This window comes from Pithys albifrons, chromosome 13, assembly GCF_047495875.1.
Source record: "Pithys albifrons albifrons isolate INPA30051 chromosome 13, PitAlb_v1, whole genome shotgun sequence".
Taxonomy (NCBI): Eukaryota; Metazoa; Chordata; class Aves; order Passeriformes; family Thamnophilidae; genus Pithys; species Pithys albifrons.
In genome coordinates, this window is record NC_092470.1 from 12,448,190 (window position 1) to 12,466,225 (window position 18,036).

The 18,036-nt window shown below is 35.7% G+C and overlaps 1 protein-coding gene across 1 annotated transcript in view; it reads left to right on the forward strand.

The window, feature by feature from the left end:
• EFL1 (elongation factor like GTPase 1) overlaps window positions 1–18,036 on the forward strand; it is a 64,594-nt gene that overhangs the window by 6,679 nt on the left and 39,879 nt on the right. Inside the window, exons 11-15 of the mRNA XM_071568572.1 lie at window positions 547–669; window positions 2,052–2,145; window positions 11,361–11,512; window positions 12,260–12,438; window positions 13,099–13,234. Coding sequence (XP_071424673.1) covers window positions 547–669; window positions 2,052–2,145; window positions 11,361–11,512; window positions 12,260–12,438; window positions 13,099–13,234 — 684 coding nt within the window. The remainder of the gene's footprint in view (window positions 1–546; window positions 670–2,051; window positions 2,146–11,360; window positions 11,513–12,259; window positions 12,439–13,098; window positions 13,235–18,036) is intronic.

An 18,036-nucleotide genomic window follows, 5' to 3' on the forward strand; every position in this document is an offset into this window, starting at 1 on the left:
ATATAACAATACACTTTGGTTATGTAGTTTTAAATACAAATTTCAGTGGTTTTCCTGAGGGAGAAACCAGTCTCCTGTTTGTAATAGTTATAATAGGTCTTCTGTCATGAGGTTTGTAAATACCTGATGTTATGTTTAAGGCATACAAATTCTTAATCCAAAATCGACCTTTGTTGTTTGTCTACTGTGCTCATCACTTATAATATAACACCTTATATAATGGTAGATGTGCACAAATTATTGATGTAGAAATACTAATTGTTTCTATAAATCTTGCCCCACTGTTACTGTTCTTAGTTTCCCAATTGCACATAGGATAGGCCACCTCTTCTTCACTCTCTATTCTGCCCTTGATAAATGGCAAACAGTTTTTGCTGGCTTGAGAGAAGCCTGTAAGCACTTGATAGACAGAGCTGGATTTTGTATCTGTTTTTGCTGGCAGTTAATGCATGAGGCTGAATTAAAGAAGCATTGAAAGCATTCATCTGCCTGTTATTTGCATTCAGTACGGAAATATAAATATTTATCCTTAGCAATGTGTCTTAGCCATGGTGTGTAATAAAATTCCCAGTCCTCTCGACATCACAGCAGAGAGAGTGGAAAAGCTGATGTGTGTTGGAGCTAGAACATTTGATTCTTTGCCACCAGAAACTCAGGAACTGAAAAGCGGTGAGTAGGTGTTCTCCCATTAACATGAAAGTTGCCTCTGTCTTGGTGATTTTGTTTGTCTTTGGATCATAAGATGTCTAGTAATCTCTACTAAATGTATAATTATTTTACTTGTAATGTCTTTGTTGATGTTTGTCATTGCCATGTCATAATCCTGTTTTTATAAGATTATATTTATACATTTTTTTCAATCCCATATATTCGTAGTTTTTTGACAGCTCAAGCTGCAGGTGATGTAAAGTCTAAGACTTTAAAGCTGGGGGTTTTACAAGGATATGAGGTTAATACTTGTTTTCAGTTCTAAATGGTGGAGGTTGTTCCATAATTGAGAATTGAATATTTTAGTGACTTCTATATTAAAATCATTAATTTTTATCCAGTAGTGGTCTGATTTGGGTTTAATTTTTGCAAGTGTATTGATTAGCTTTTGGTAGTTAAGTAATTGTGGAACAATGTTTTGAGGAGAGCATCAAGAAATCCAAGAAGATGAGATATCAAATGTCATTTAAAGGTGAGATGTGAATAGGTGACTCTTCATCCTGTACTGAACATTTAAAAACATGGTATTCTCCAAATGGTATTCACTATTGTATCAGTGTAAGTTCATTGGAAGAAATTTAGTCTGTAAACGTGGATCTTACTGCTCTTGTTTATGAAAAAGTCAAGTACTTTCACATTTGGTGAGTATATTGCCAATTTTTTGTAGTAGTTTTGTGCTTTTGTTTGCCTAAGGACTTTGCTGTCTATCTTTTCATATATCTGATAAAAGGGAGAAGTGTAGAAGATGCTTCAGTTTCTGTGTTGTTAGAAATTTTGAATGATATTGTGTCTTGTTTGAATTTCATAATGTGTTCCAAGCTGGATGAAAACAGTAATTTGTGGGAATTTCCTAAGTATTTACTAAGTGTGGTGTGAATCTTTCATCCTTTGAGGAATATCTGTGCTTGCAGTGATGTTGGTAGGATTTCATGAGTGTCTGGGCATTTGAAAGACTTACTCCTTTAGTTTGAAAGGAGGGAGAGTACTTTGAGGTACTGAATAGGTAGTTCAGTCTTAATCATAAGCTGCTCTCTGGTTTCCATTCTAATCTAAATCAGCCTGTAAACTCAACTTTTCATTTAGATGGAGTATATGTAGTTTGTTATCAGAGTTGTATTTTTGCAAGTTTGTCCCTTTTGTTGTGAAACACACTTGAAGACACAGGCAGTGTTATCAAATGATTAGGCCAGAGTAATTTTTACTTTTCCCTGTTTATTTGTCTTTAGCATATTACCCATTGAAATAGGAAATAAACAGTAATGCTTATAAAATTAATGTAAAGCCATACTTTGTCTGTACTTTTGGAAAAAAAGGGAAAATAAATTCCTTTTTTGTTTCTTCAGCTTTCATGAAATGCAGTAGTGAAGGCCCAGTTATTGTTTTTGTTTCCAAAATGTTTCCTGTTGATTCAAAGGCATTACCACAGAATAAACCAAGGTAAGAAAATGTGACATTTAACTTTCTGATCTACATTAGATACTTTTAAGAAAACAATGTATGTTGAAAGTGTGGGTAAGTTGTTTCAAACTTGAGAAAATAATTAATGAAAAGAATGCAATGAGGTCTTTTCTGCAAGTAGAGGTTTTCTGAATGAGTTCAAAGGATGAGTACTTATACAGCAAATCTGTTGGACAAGAGTTCTGAGTTCCAACTATATCATCCTACTGCTGTATGCTGTTTTAGGTTGTTTGGGGGAAATTACTGAGGTGTGATACTTCCTTAGTTTTCCAGTGAGGTTGTGTTGGCTTGGCTGTAACAGCTCATGTTTGTCCTGAGAAGCACTTCCCATCAAACTGGACGTAACAGCTCAGTGATCATCCAGTCCATTGCAAGTGCAAAATAAAATGGGCTAATTAAAGTATTCCAAACCTTGACTTGTTTTTTCAGTGACCTCAAAGGCATGAATGCACTTCAAAAGTTGATTTTCCTCTGGGAGGTTTGGAAAACCTTTTGTTACAGCTTTTTATTGTTTAATAACCATATTATTTTCTTTGAGGAGTAGGTCCTTCTTGACTTCATTTCCCTTGCACATTTAACTGTACTACTTTTAGCTGAAGCTGTCTGGAGTTTTTCAGAAGAAATGTACTTTTCTGATGAGTTTATAAGAGTGAGCTTCATCTTACTTAACCTTTCATCCTTCTGAGCCTCCGGAGCATTTTCAGTAGGCAACTTTTGTATTAACTGGCCATTTTAGGTTTTTCTGAGGTTGTCACTGTACAGTGAAGTAACAGAAAATATAAATTTTTCTGCTGAATTAGACTAATTGTGACTGTTAAATCTTTGTGCAAAAAATGGTACTGCTGCTATAGTAATATTTGAAAGCTTCACTGCTGTCTTAGGTTTTTCACACACTTCCTAGATTTATTTCCGTTTTTTTCTTGCCAATCTTATCTAGAAGTCTTCCACCAAAAATGTTTCACTGAGTTCAGGAAAAAGTACATTGCTCTTCTGGCTTGAGCAGACACTAGATGGTGCAGTTTTGCTTTGAGTTCTGTCTTTAAACATACCTGAAACATGAGGAGTTCTCAGGTCCTGGTGTGGCACAGCAGCGCCATTCCTGCTTTGTCTGCTTTCCTGGGTATGTACTCCAGTCATCAGACAAGAGTACACTGAGGCCGTCACTTTCTAGCTGCTCTGTCACTGATAATGACTTATTTTTTTATTTGTTGGGAAGATCAAGAGTCTTTGAGGTGATGAGGGTGTGACATAGGGGCAAAGGTGACTTTTACTTACACTAGATGCTGATATGTTCAAGATTTTAGTTACTTTCTGTTTATTCACTGCATTGAAAATTGTAGTGTCTTGCTATGTAGTATTTCTTACTGGACTTCATAATAACTTGTTCAATTAGTACTAGTTGGCTAATGTTAAAATGAAATCACGTGAATGTTTTTCTTTGAGATAACCAGTCATTAGCAGTACCATGTGATTTTGCTGATTAGGTAGTATTAATGGTTTTGTTTTGAGGTGACAGTTGGAGTCCATTATTTGAAAAACAGCAATATGGCAAAATGTGTATTTCTCAATATTTTATTTATTAAGATACTACAGGTAAGCTGTTCTGGAAGAAATCAGGAAGGAAGGTTATTTCTAAAGAAGGAAAGGTATCTCCATGAAGCAAGATCAGTGTTTTAAAAGCACAGGATTGTGTAAATGTGGTTTCTGAGCACACTGTGTGCTATTTACAATTACACAGTGAAGCTTGTACCTCACAGAACTGAGCGATGGTTGAGTGGAGGAAAGGACATCCAGTATTTAAACTGGTATTCCATGAGAGTTCTCCATAAGAATGTGCGAATGTGGGGAGGAGTAAAGAATATCTCTACTATGTCTGTTACCAGTAGTTTCATGTTTTCCTATTAAAGAACATTAATAGATGTCGTACCTTTCATTGACATGTTAATTTTGAGAAGCCATATCTGCGTTCTTGTGTGTCCTGATGTTTGACCCCTGGACTGATCTGCTACAGTTACTATCCTTGGGAGTGGGGGAGGGATTAATTTAAGAATGTGAAAGCATGTGAAAAATCTGAGTTTTCTCTGGATTTTTTTTGTCAAAACTTGTACTCTTCTAATTTCCAGAGGGAAAAAAAAATCCATGGCACTGTCTCTGTCTTTCCTTTTGTAAGGCAGTATTGGGTAAGGCTTTTGTGACTTTCTTAAAGATGCAGGTTGACTTTGCAGCAGTTTTTTATAGTTTGCCTTATTTATGCCATCTGCTTGTAATAAGCTGGGAAAAGCAAAAAGCTCTTCTAAGTCCAGGGTGTATAGTAAATGATAACAAAGGTTGGATTTTTAATTAAAACAACCTCCCTTGAGACTGCTGTTGGCAGCTAATATCTCCTAGAAGGTGACTTTAAAATGAATAGATTCTATACTAAAACTGCTATGATTTTGCTTTTACTGTTTAAATATAAAGTTTTTCCTCTGTTATTACACTAAAATACATGAGAAAATAATTTGTTGTCAAGTTACAGCAGGTTGGCAGCTTAGATTTATTGTTCTTTGGAAAGGATTAAAAATTTACTTTTTATATGGTATCAGTATGTCCTGAGCTTTTGTGAGGTTTTCTAGAGAAATGAGAATTTTGCAAATATGTTTTGTCTTCCAGTTTCTCCTGTCTGAACTTCTGAAATTATTTCCTAATTCCAACCAAATCAGACAAAGTTGTAAATTTTCTGTAAATTTTTGCTTGGGTAGAGTAGACAAACAGATTAGGACTCCTCCTTCACTTTAGATATTAAAATATCTAAAAGCCAAACCAGTAGGAAATAGGGCTATAGTGGCTTCTCTTGGAGCTGCTCACTTTATGTTATGGTTATTTGTTAATGCCTGGGGTTATTTATTCCTAAGTATTGCTGTGTGTAGAATTAGGTGTTCATTCAGCATATGCTGTTTTTTTCTCTTATTTCTACTAATGTTTGACATTGAACTTCAGTCTTAACACAGGATGGTTGAATGGAGGTATATGAATAAAAGGCAAGCTTGGCATTTGGGGACAGGGTCTAAATGTTCCAGTTTGCTCTTCCTGAGGTTTAGAATTCTGCCTTCATCTAATGCAGTGTAAAAGAGAAATGTTTAATAGTTATTTGCAATTGCTTTCAAGTGTTCCTAGGTGTATTTAATGTAAAATGCTACGAAAATATAAACTGAATATCAAATCTTATGATGAAATCATCTATTAACTTTGTAGAGCTCTGTGTATAAATGTCACAGTGATGTGATGCCATGTCAGCAATAGGATGCAAACCTTTTATGTTACTTGAGGTCCATCTTACAATCTTGCTGAATAATGTAAATAAATAGAGTACACTGAAGAAATTCCATTTCTACTTTCCAGTGGTAATAAAGAAAAGTCTATTGAACAGATAAGCTGGTGTACTAAAATTATATTTCATTACTGCATTGGGGGATATAAAACCTGTAATACCTGTACCATTTTCCTCCAGATAAAATGAAAGATTTTTTCTCAGCCAGCTTGAAATCAGGACTGTTGTTTTTAAGGTGTCACCCAGAAATAGACACTTTCCCATACAATTCTGCACGAAATTATGATGATAGTTGTTTCTTTGTTTTGTGCTACAGCTTGTTTGCCTGTCTTAAAGCAACAGATTGTAGTGTACTTCTTTTATTTGCTTTTTAATGTTTCCTAAAAATTATTGGGGAAAAAAAAGGTGATTTTTGCCAAACCTTCAGCTGAAATGTTATTACATTGTTTTGATCCTAATAAGAACATTTATAAAGCTTCAAGGTCTGTAAGAAATTACTATCTTCTTGCAAGTAAATGAATGTATATGTTTAAAGGCAATACGACTTGCAGTGACTTCAGTGTGATCTGCACCCATCAGCTTCTGTTTTCATTAATAGTTTGTTCTAAATAGTAGTTTGTGCATTAGAAATGTATAGGGAGAGTCATCTGAATAGGCTGTCAGATTTACAGTTAACACCTGAATTTTGCACACAATTATATAATTAATAGGCAGTTAAATGTCACCCAGACACCTGATCCTGTCAGGTTTCGGAAGCCAAGCACCGTCAGGCCTGGTTGGTACTTGCATGGGAGACCTCCTGGGAATACCGGGGGCTGTAGGTTCTAGTCCTGAGGACACTTCACTGTCACTGTTCAAGCTCGCTCGGCCGTGGCAGATGAACCTGAGGAGTCAAAGGGTGGGGCCAGTTCTGTGCACCCTGTGACTCACCTAAAACATCCACTGTGCAGGCTGGAAGAGCACACCCATATGGGGAGAGCCCTTCCCAAATCTTCATTCATGAAGCCGAGCCATCATGATGATGATATAATTAAGAGACTAATATATGCTTTTCAAAAATTAAAACCCCTATTATGGTTATCAGGAAATAGATTTCAATGTTAGAGTATACAGTTTGAATCCAGCTAAGACCTTTGGAACTGATCCAAGAAGGAAATATGTAGTAATGGTTGAAATTTGGATCTCTGGATATAATTTAGTTTGTGTAATGAATGGTAAGCTTAAGAGAGAAAAGGTTGTAACATTGTGGAAGAGTTTTTCTTCAAGTTTATTCTTTCTTTAGTGCACGTTTAGCATGTGAGATAAATCAAAGGTCCATATTTCAGTCTAGAGTGTTTTTCAAGGCAGTGTATGAGAGCTTGGTATTGATATCTTATTTCATTACATATCTCAGAATGAATGAAAGCTGCTGTGTAATATAATACAGAAGAGTTACTGAGTATTCCCTGTTGCAGAAGCCCTGTAAAACAGTTGAATGAAATTTTATGTAAATTATGATTTGGGTAATTTTCAGTTGTTCCTTTTGTGCTTACACGTTTATTTCTACTGTGAATTGCAAAGGAGTTTGAGTTACAACAGAAATGATAGTAAATGATCCTAGTAGAGTTACATGAGTTTGTGAATGGAAATAGTTTCATAGACATTAAGTAGTTTAGTCCAGAAAGTAACAAGCTTCAGAAGGATTAGCAAGACCACTGGACATATGCTGTGCTGAAATGGAGCAAACAAACTGCACTTGACAGAGCTGTCCTTAGGGATGCTGCTGACAGAATTCTTTGAGTGCCAGATGAGTGGGACAGCAGCCAGTGATTTCACTAAAACTTAATTCTGAAGAGCAGAGTCATGAAGAGTAATCTAGAGGATTCTCTGTGAATTACTTGGATTTAAAGATGTTATCAGAAATTACCCACTTCACAGCTTGTGAAGTCAAGCGTGTGTCCATGAACTCAAGGAATTTAAACTGGTAAAATCTACACAGAGAGAAAGTGTTCTCAGTTCTTCAAAAACATTGTCCATGGCATGGGAGATGCATCATAGACACTTGTTGGCAGTACTGTTAATCTTTTGGAACTCAGTTATGTTCTGACTGTGGTGTTTCCTTTTTAAAATGGTCTGAAGGTTAAAAAATGTAACACTTTATAATAATCAGAAGCAAATTTGTCTGTGGGGGTGTTTTGTTCTGATTATTTGCTTTGAATTTTTGAACGATTTTGGATTGAAATCTCTCTTTGATATCATGAAAGAGTAGAAAATCATGTTCAGAAGACTAATGGTATGAAGTTCAGTTGTCATTCAGTTTGAATTAAACACATTATCCTGGGGGAATGTGGGAATCATAGAAGTAGCTGGCAATGACATGCTTGCATTACCTGAAATCTGATGGATTTAATCAACAGTCTATTAAATGTCAATAGTATGTATATTATACTCTTTTCCACGTTCTTATTTCCATAGCATGTGTTTTAGGTTAAGATGAGTGAGTAATAGGTGGTCATCCATCTGTGTCAGCTCCATTGCCTGTGCCAGGTTCCTGTATCTGGATGCTGTAGCATCTCTCTGGAGCAGGGAATCTCTCTTTCTGCTCCTGAATTTTCATTTCCTGGTTTTTGTATGACTGGATGTTCCCATGTTTTTTCTGCCAATATTATGAGGTTGTAGATCCTTTCTTAGGGAGTGAAAAAGGGGACAGGAAGAAAAAGACGAGGCAATCTTTTGGTTTGGGCAACATGTGTTCAAAATTGATTTTGCTTCTGATTGGTTTTGCCAACTGGAGAAATTGAATAAATCAGAGTTTAATTTAAAACTGGTTTTGTTGCAGATACAGTGCCTTATGTGCATTAATCTTGTTCTGTGTTCTGCTTGAGTGTGTTACAACTCTATATAAGGATTTATTTGACAACATTATCTTTTTTTAGTTTCTAATGATACTACCAGGAGTGACTAATTTTGTAGAAATTGATGCTGACAGAAACCAGGATGGAAGTTTAGGTTGTACCTACTAGCTCAAGTCCCACCTACACTCAATCTGCTTTTTTATCAAATTGAGAATATAATTAACTGTCTTTATATGTACTGCAACTTACACCAGTGCATTCTGAATTTTAAGGGACCTTTAGTATGTGTGGTTAGGGCTATCTGACACCTAAATATACTGATACTTCCAAATATACCCTGGGGAAAAAAGTGAACACATGTTTTTTTTACTGTCAGTATTATTAACTCAAATGAGAAGTATTTTTGGGAGATCAAATGCGTTGGAATGCATATATGTATGTCCTCATGTGTATACTATGCCATCATGTATAGACTGCATTTATGACACCCTTGGCTGTCTCATCTGTACTTCCCCTATCAGTCTCTCTCCTCTGGGAATTTTTCTGACATTCCAAACCCTTAAATAACTTTGAACAGCTGCCTTCAGGAAAAAAATAATAAAAAAGTTTTCATCTCCACCATCTGCTTTGCATTTTGTATTGTTAAGCTTCGCTCTCTTTTGCAATAAAATAATCAGGCCAGACAATAATATAATATCACGGTATCTGAAATTTCAAAGATACATATTCTTAATGCTGTCACAATGATTATTTGAGACAATTTAAAAATTTAAAAAAAAAAGGAAAACCTCCAAGTTGCTAAGAAGTTTGAAGTGGTGATTTTGTCTTGCTTTCTCCTTTTCTATGACATGTAATGTGTCTGTCCCAGGTTCTGAGTTCTAAAAGTCTGTGCTTGAGATTCTTATATTTTACCCTGGCAGCCTCTCTTAGGTAGTTTTTAGAGAGATTTTTAACTTATGTATAATTTTCTTATTCTTTTGAATTGGACATTTGGATTAAAGATAATTGTTGTTCAAAGTGATTTCCTTGAGTTCTAAGAATTTTGGTAAAATGGAGGGTCTCATTTTTTACATTAAGTCTCTTACAGAATGTGTCATGTGCAGAACAGCATCCTGATTATGATCTAAAAAAAAAAATCTTACTGGCAGTGAGTTGGTCTCAGCCACATAATCTGTTCAGGGCTTCCTGCCTGTAATTAGTCCACTTAAGAGCAGAATAAGTGTCCAGTGACTATTTCTACTGACTGCACATAAAATCTTTGACCTGTGAGTAATGGGTCATTTCCCTATTTAAGAGTGTATATGGCAAAGTGAGTCAATCTTTTTGTGCTTTTTTTAGTAGAGATCATATTTACATGGCTGTTCTGCAAACAAGAATTACTCTACTGCTGTAGTGCTTCCTGTGGTTTTCTTCCTCTTGCCATTCATTACTACTGGTATTCAGGAGATCTTGACCTGTTTTTGTAAGTGTTGGAATTAAAGAGGGGGAGTGACTTGTCCAAGCCTGCTAAACAAGCCAAAACTAGTAACAGGAAAATCTTAAAACATCTTAACGCTAAGAACTGTTGTTCTTCCCCTCCATCATGTAAGCAAATGCAGGACACACCTCATAGGTGGGTTTTACTCTGGGATTATATTCCATTTCTTGAGTTGAAGTCAAGATCTAAGACTTGGTGGTCAGTTTATCCGGTTGTGTTGTAGAAATGCATGTTTTATGATAGAAAGACTTCTGTTTCCTCTCTTGAGTTAGAATTTCATTAAGAATATTCATATAATATAAAAAATTGTATTAGTTATTTTTTTGGAAAGAAATATGTTAGTGCTGGAAAGCAATACATATGTCCATTGCTCTCAGTGCAAAAAAAACCCCAAGCCATTGTTGAAAGCATTCTAGTTCCATTAAAAAAATGATACCTACATAACAATTATTTTTTTCCCACTTTTAAGCCACAGTCCTAAAGATTACTTTTTAATGCAGGCACATAAAAGCATGTTGCTTGAGAAATTGTTGATACTGAGATTATTAAACATTAGATTACTCTTAAGAGTGTCTGTAATGATCATAGCAGGAGCACAAGTTCCCCTCTTTTACATGGGAAATTTACAGAAACAGAGGAATAACTGGAAGAAGGAGATGACTCGTATGCGAAATCAATTTCCTTCTCTGGAAGTCATTAAATTAGAAGATAACCTTGTATCACAGATTTTTATTTAGGGCCAGATGTAAAATTTAATGGACAACTTCAGGCAGTGCTGTTATATTTCAAGTGTGTGTAATGAATATTGCTTTGCTGCTTAAAATGTTTTTATTTAACAACAAGTCTCTTTATATTGCCTTATGTAAGAATGATAAAATAATTCATTATCTTTTATTATTTATTGCTCTAAATCTCATAAAGCTCTTTCCTTCGAGTCAGAATGTACCACTGAGTGGATAGATGCCTCAGAATGTTAAAATTACTTTTGCTGTTGTCTGGTTTAAGTCTTTTGAGCTTAATGAAGTTACTCACTTTATAGAAGGTAGCTTCAGTAAATGAAGACTTTTCCCTGCATTTGAGCACTTGGTGTAAAGATTGCCTTAAAATAATAAGAATACCACAAGTAATTAAAAATGGAAGTATTTGATCTCTTTGGTAGAAAAGTAAAAAGTCTGGGGTTTTTGTCTGACTACCTTGGTAGAGATAAGCTGAGATCAGTACACTGTATTTGTAGTCTGAGCAGTCATTCTAGTTCAGGGTAACCTACTGGACATGGTCTAAAAGGAATTTTGAAAATTGTCTTGGATTTTTCCTGAAAAAGTGAGAATTCACGTGGTGAAGGAAACTGGACTTACTTTAACAAAATCAACAGAGGTTTGACATAGTGGCCTCTTTCTAAATATGGTAGAAGAAGGGTATGCTAATTTTAGCTGACTTAAAATCTGTAGTATCATAGGGACAAGAGGCATTCTGCATGAGCTTTTACTTTTGCCAAATATGGTATTCTAATTATTGTTATTTATTTTAAAATAAATGACATTTCCAAATACTAATGTTTTCAAATGCAATGTAGGCCATTAACGCAAGAAGAAATTGCTCATCGGCGTGAACTGGCGAAAAAAAGGCATGCAGAAAAGCTGGCAGCAAGTCAAGGAAAGGAGCTGCCAGAAGAGCCCCCAAGTGAAAATTCATCTGAAGGAACTGGGAAGACTGATGATACAAAAGGTGTGTGGTGACTTGATACATATTTTTCCAGGAAGGTATTTAATAGTAGTCTCAATGTTGCCAAGGGGCTGTGTATCATCCACATTGTGAGTCAGCCACCTGCTTATCCAGAGTTCAGTCCATGGAACTGAACTAAGAGTGAGGAAGGATTGTAGGAAGGCTGATACTCCAGGAATGGTGTAATGGTGCCATAGATACACATGCCCATAGCCTAAGGATGTGCTTGGACTGGGTACTTTGAGTCAGAGGAGAGATGATGCTTGAAGGAGATGTTGAGCTGAAAGTTAAACTATTTTGAACCCCAAACTAACAGCCTAATAATGAATTGGTACAAAAGCAGTGTATGAGCAACAGGACTGGATTACGAGTTATAATGGTGGGGTCTAGTCTTGTCTCCCAAGTAACAAGTGATAGGACAAGAGGAAATGGCCTCCAGTTGTGCCAGGGAGGGTTTGAAGCAAACATTTATTGACCAAATTTGTTGTAAAGCATTTGAACAGGATGCCCAGGAAGTGATTAAGACACCATCCATGGGGATATTTAAAAGATGTGGCACTTAGGGACATGGTTTAGTGGAGGGCAGTGCTGGGTTAAGGGTTGGAGTCCATGATCTTAAAGGTCTATTTAAACCTAAACCATTCTATGATTTGCCAGATGTGATACTATAATATGTAACTGATTTTTTTTCTTCAGATGATGAGGCAGAAACTGGGTTTATACTTAATATATTTTTCTGACTTGGGTTAGGTGAAGAGCAACAGCTCACTGGTCAAGGAGACAGCATGACCTCCAAGGCAGTGAAACAGGAACCAGAAAACAAGGAGTCTTTCATTGCATTTGCCAGAGTGTTCAGTGGTGTGGCAAAAAGAGGGCAAAAAATCTTTGTGTTAGGACCAAAATATGATCCTGCTGAATCCCTGCATAAGGTAAGAGCTGATGCTGAACAGTTACAATACCTTGAGATTATTTGAGACATTGATTACTAAACTTCTTACATGTTCCTTACTCAAAAATGAAAGAAAGTTCAAGTAAAAAATTCCAAAAAGTACTGAAGTAGTTTAGGTAATTGTGCTAATATCTCATTGTGTCTGTAGGCTCATTATAAACCTTAACATTTTACAAAATAGTTTTAAGTAGCAGCATTGTATTAGCTTACCATAAAACTAGTATGTGTATATTTTGATTTTTAAAAGAAATGGTGAAGGAAAAAGCAGTGCTTTTATGGAACAGAAGATGCATTATAGTGTTGAATAAAACAGTATTAAATATTTTGAGATTCTGATTAAAGGAGTTCATTACTTTTGTATTTACTTCAAAACGTTCATTTGTTTTATAAGTGATAATGGAAAGTGAGATGGGAGAAGTACTCAACTGAAGTTTACCAAAGAAAGCATAATTTTAGCTTTTTGGTAACATTTGCTCATTTACCACAAACTGGATTTTTGAAGTATATGTTGAATTTTAATATGTAACTTTTAAAGTGAAAATGCTTTAGTGTGTATTTTTTGGCTTTGGAATGCCAGAAGGTTCTGTGGAAAAAGTTTTTATCCGTACTAATTGACAAACTCTGGTTGTTCTTTGCGTAGCTCTCAGCCCAGTGTTGTGCTACTGATGATCTGCCAGTAGTACCTCATATGACTTGCTGTACATTGGAGAATCTCTACTTACTTATGGGAAGAGAACTTGAAGACCTTGAAGAAGTACCTGCAGGAAATGTTCTGGGTAAGATGCAACTAGTGTTTAATTTCCTAGAGCTTGAGTCGTTGTATCAGCCAAAATACACTGAAATTGGTTGGATATGATTAATAAATGAGAAACCTAAAAATATTCATAAGATTTAAGTTACGTTGTTTGTGTGAAAAAGGAAGGCACTTTAATTAAGGTGGGATTTCTGTGAACTTTGCATAGGAGAAAACTAGAGATTACATCAGCGTGTTACATTCGGGTTGGATTATTATTGCCAGGTAAGCACCGCTGCCAGGAATTGCCAAAGGCAATAGTAACTTCTCATATTTTATAAATCTCAAGGATTATTTATATTTTCCCAATTGTGGAAATTCTGTAATGTGACTTTTTGAATGGTGTGGCTGATTTTATTTTTCTTAATGGGTCTGCTTGAACCATAGTGGTAAAAATTACTTCTTTTAGGACTGCGGCGAATTTTTCACTTTCTCCATGGACAAGGTTCTAAGTGATAAGTCATCCTAATCATTGAGTTATGCTCTTTTGTGCCACATTCTGAGCTGCTTTGCTGTAGAGTATGAATAACATTCTTAGCTGGTTTTGTCTATTTGTCTTCTTTTTTTTAAATTGAAAGTAGGGTTCAGAATTTCAAAGGTGCAAACTCCGAAAATTATTATTTGGTTTTTTTTTCATTGTGTGAATGAAAATGTTTGAACTACAGCAAAATATGAGATGATTTTCATTGTCTGATCACACAAAACAGGTTTTCATTTTTGCTTGAAACATTCAAGTTCAAGTATATATGTTGGTGTTTTTCAAGTCTGATGTATTGTTAAAAGGTATTTTTTAACCTAGAAGTCCTGAATACCTTTCCTTTGTTTCTCCAATTCCTTGTTGAGGTGCATTGTTAATTTACATAAATTCAACAAACACCTTAGTGATTTGATGATAATTTACCACACTCAGGAGAAAATGCAACACATTTATATGAAAGGACTTTGTAACAAAGGTGATGCAAGACTTATTATTCCAGTTAGTAACAATGATTTCTGTTTCAAAGGCCATTTATGTTCCAGCTTTAAAGCATACAGCAGTGATTTCTCTCCAGCCATATAAGGAAATTGCTAGTGGATTATCTAGTAAATTAAGGAAGCTTTGCTGAAAGCTCTGTGGTTTTACTCTGTATAATGAAATTATTGCCATAAGGAATACACAGTTAGTCATGACTGCCTATTTCCGCTTTAAGGCTCATAGTACAGGGTTTCTTTCAGGGTTTGGGGGTTTTTTTTGCTATTATTTCTAGGTTGTTTCTTACAAGGAAGAATCTGCTTGGTCCTAGTGAGCAGCCTTTTTGTCTTTTATACTGGTTCGTGCAAAGGTTTAATGATCAAAGACATGGCTTGATACAGAGAGTGTTTTACTGAAGATGGAAGGATTTCATCCCTTGTTCCTTCTGTTCAATTAATATTTCCTTAAAACACTACTCTCCTTATAATTGATAAAAATCTGAGATTACAAAACATTATAAGAGGAAAAGGTAATGAAGCAAATTGTGTTTGAACTGCAAAGCTGTGACACAAAGAGAATTCAAGAATATCCAGCTGAAAAGTGATAATATGTCCCTGTCTAACATGTGTAGCCACTCTGGAAAGCTTTGGGAAGGTTTTTTCTGGTATTATTCTGAGTTCCTGGAAGTTGGGAGAGACAGTCTGCTGTGTATTAGTTAATTTGTATCAAAAGTTTGCAGCACAACTCTTTTGTCAAAAGTATTTGTCAAAAAGCTTTAAGCAGTAATGTCATTTTCAAGTAATATGGCAAGTACAAAACAGTGCCTCCTTCCACATAACTGTTTGTAATTCAGAATTTTTCTTTACAATCTTGTGACTACTGCACATTTTTTCTAGGCCTTGAGTAGGTGGTGAAATATGATTTAAAGCAAATGAAAAAGTTCTTGGGGACCAAAGATAATAAAGTTGCTGTAATAAATCTTTTAAAAATTATTTGTCAGAATATTCTATGAAAAGAGTAAAATTCTTGTCTCAGACAAAAAACACCTGGTGTGTAGAATTTGTAATTTAGAAGGACTGTCAAGTTTTTTAAAAACTAAGAAAGAGTATGTGAATGAAGTGCTGTCTAGGGAGAGAGTACTCTCTCACTTTTCACCTTTTTTCTCTCTGCACTTCCATGAGAGGTCCTGTGCCAGCAGAAGGGTATCACACTTATTAACTGGCACTGTTAGGCTCTGCTTGGTACTGCTTTGAATGAGCAGAGACTGTGCAGGAAGATAATCTGGTTACTGGAGCAGCAGATAATGTTGTATGAGATCAGATATGTGCCCTCAGGTTCCAAATGGCACTTGCATTGAATTGAAACTGGTGGATGGAAACAGGATACTCATTGGAATGGGCCATGAAGGTATCTTGAGGTTTAATCTGGGAAAATGTTTAAGTGCTGATCCAAAACTAAGTCATATGTGTTGGTGCACTGTTTCAGGAACAGTTTGTTTCCTCTGTCATGTCACAGGCCTTTCCAAGGTGTGCAGCTGCTGAATTGGAGCCTCCCTGTGGACAGAGCTTGGAGAGCTCTGGGAGTGAGAGCCTGGTCTTGCAAATGGTTCACCTGCTTGTCCTGATGGCAGTGCTGGCTGCTGTTGTGTCACCCTGTCCTAAGGGCCATATCAGTGGCTTTACTTAGGCTGAGGCCTTACCATCTGAACAGAAACAGTAAATTCTAACTAGGTATACTAAAATCATGCTTAAATTCCAAATACAGAAGTACTCCGTACTTGCCAACATTAAATGTGACAATTAATGTATGCCACCTAAATCCCTATCTCAGAATCAATTGATTTTTGATACCAAGACATCTGGGCACAGTTTGTGCTCCCCTTTAGAAAACTGGCTGAGTGCCCACTGGAAAGAAAGTCCTGTATCACAGACCTTGGACACAAGTCTGTGTGTTGTTTCAACGGTGTTGCCCTTCTGTGACTTTAAGGAGAGAAACTACTTAAATTTCAAAAACTGTTTGACTGATGTATCATTGCATGTTCTCAGTGACACTGTAATTAACACTGACCTGTGTTTGCATGATCTAGTCTATGCAAATAGCAAGCTACTCAGTCTGCCTCTCTCTCATTAAAGGCTTCTCCCTCTTTTCTATGGCAGAAGTATAGCAGAGCAAGGAGCTTGATACAGACAATAATCTGGCTATGCAGACATGTTTAGCTTCTTAAGTGTATTGAGTATTCCAGAAGGTTCTTGCTGGGACACTCCCCTTACTCTCTAGTTTAATTATCATAGCTCTTCTTACTAATGCTTAGTCTCTTATAAAGGAAAACTAAGTTGTCCACTCACAATGTGTTAATTGATTTAATTTGGATGCTGTATGTAAGTTCTACTATTTTCCAAGTAGTGTTAGACTTTGTTTAACAAGTGGTAGAGACTGATAATGTAGGTACACAAATAGAAAAATTAACATAAACTGTTTTTCTTTTAATTTTTTTTGTAATGTTTGTCATGGGGAAACAGCATTTCTTCTGTCTTTGAAAAAGTGTGACTTCTTTACCAGGAGGGAAAACAATAACTTGAATTGTAACAGTGTTGAAAGTTCCACCAAGGAGATTATCACATGCAAGTTTTAAATTATTTCAATGATGTTTCTGTGCTCAGATTATTTAGTCTAAATTAAGACTGTCTCAAACGGAGATAGTTTTGAAGTGTTAGTAAATCTGTATTATGAGGAAATCAAGAGAAAGTAGGGATGGTTCATTTGCTTATTCCCATGGAACAGTTTCTCCTTTTATACATATAAATACATTTATTTGTTTACTTGAACCAGTCAAAGAAAAAGTACAATTACAGGAAAAGCATCACTTTGTAACAATTGTGAAATTTTTGTGGTGGAAGACTATAAAAAGAACTAAGTGGGTGATCCCCAAAGTAACAAAGGAAAAATCATAAGGCAGTATGTGAGGAAAATGTAAGCTGGGCTCGTAAGTAAAAACTGAACAAGTGCATGCTCTTGAGATGCACAGAGTAGCTTCCTTTTTTTTCCTCCCTCTCTTTTTGTTGTTTGTCTTGATGCTGTCCTATAATTCAAGACAAATTGCCTTTTTTTTCTGGGCAGAAAAGGGGAGTTTTAGTAATGAAACAGTTGTTAGAGGTAGTGTAAAAAGGTATTTTTAGTAGAGGAAAAAGACAGTGGGGTTTTGTGATAACATGCATAGATGAAAGGCTTAGGATTCCCATACTGGGTCTTGATTCTTATTTCTAAGTAATTTAAGCAAATACTGATGTAAAAACAAAGGCATGTGTTTTTGAAAACACTGGTTTAGGTACTCATGTAAGTACAAGCGTGTGTAGGTACTTTTATAAGAGAGTAATGTTGTGAGATTTTTTACAAGTTAGTTCAGTGTCATGGTTTTCCTTTGAGGGAATCGAAGGAGCGCTCAGTGATACAATTTTGTTAATTGGAATGAAATTTATCTCAAGGCATGTTGTGCATGCGCTCGTGCCTGTGCACACACATGAGTTCAGAATGACATGCATCTTAAAATTACTGATCTGTATACTACTTTTTATCCACAAGTACCACAATAGCAGACTTATGTTGCTGGTGTACAAAACTTAGATTTTTCTTAGAGATTCTAATTTGACTTTTTAAGTGCTTTTTTTGTTTTGTTGAATACTGTTACAAGCAAAGCTTTTCCCTTCCCACTAGATCTGTACGGCTTTAGTGCAATGCTCATAGGAGGCTCGATGATTTCCTGAATGTTTTCAAATGCAGTTAGCTATGTGAATATCAAGTGTTCTAACAAATTAAGAGCATTTGTTTCTTTAATT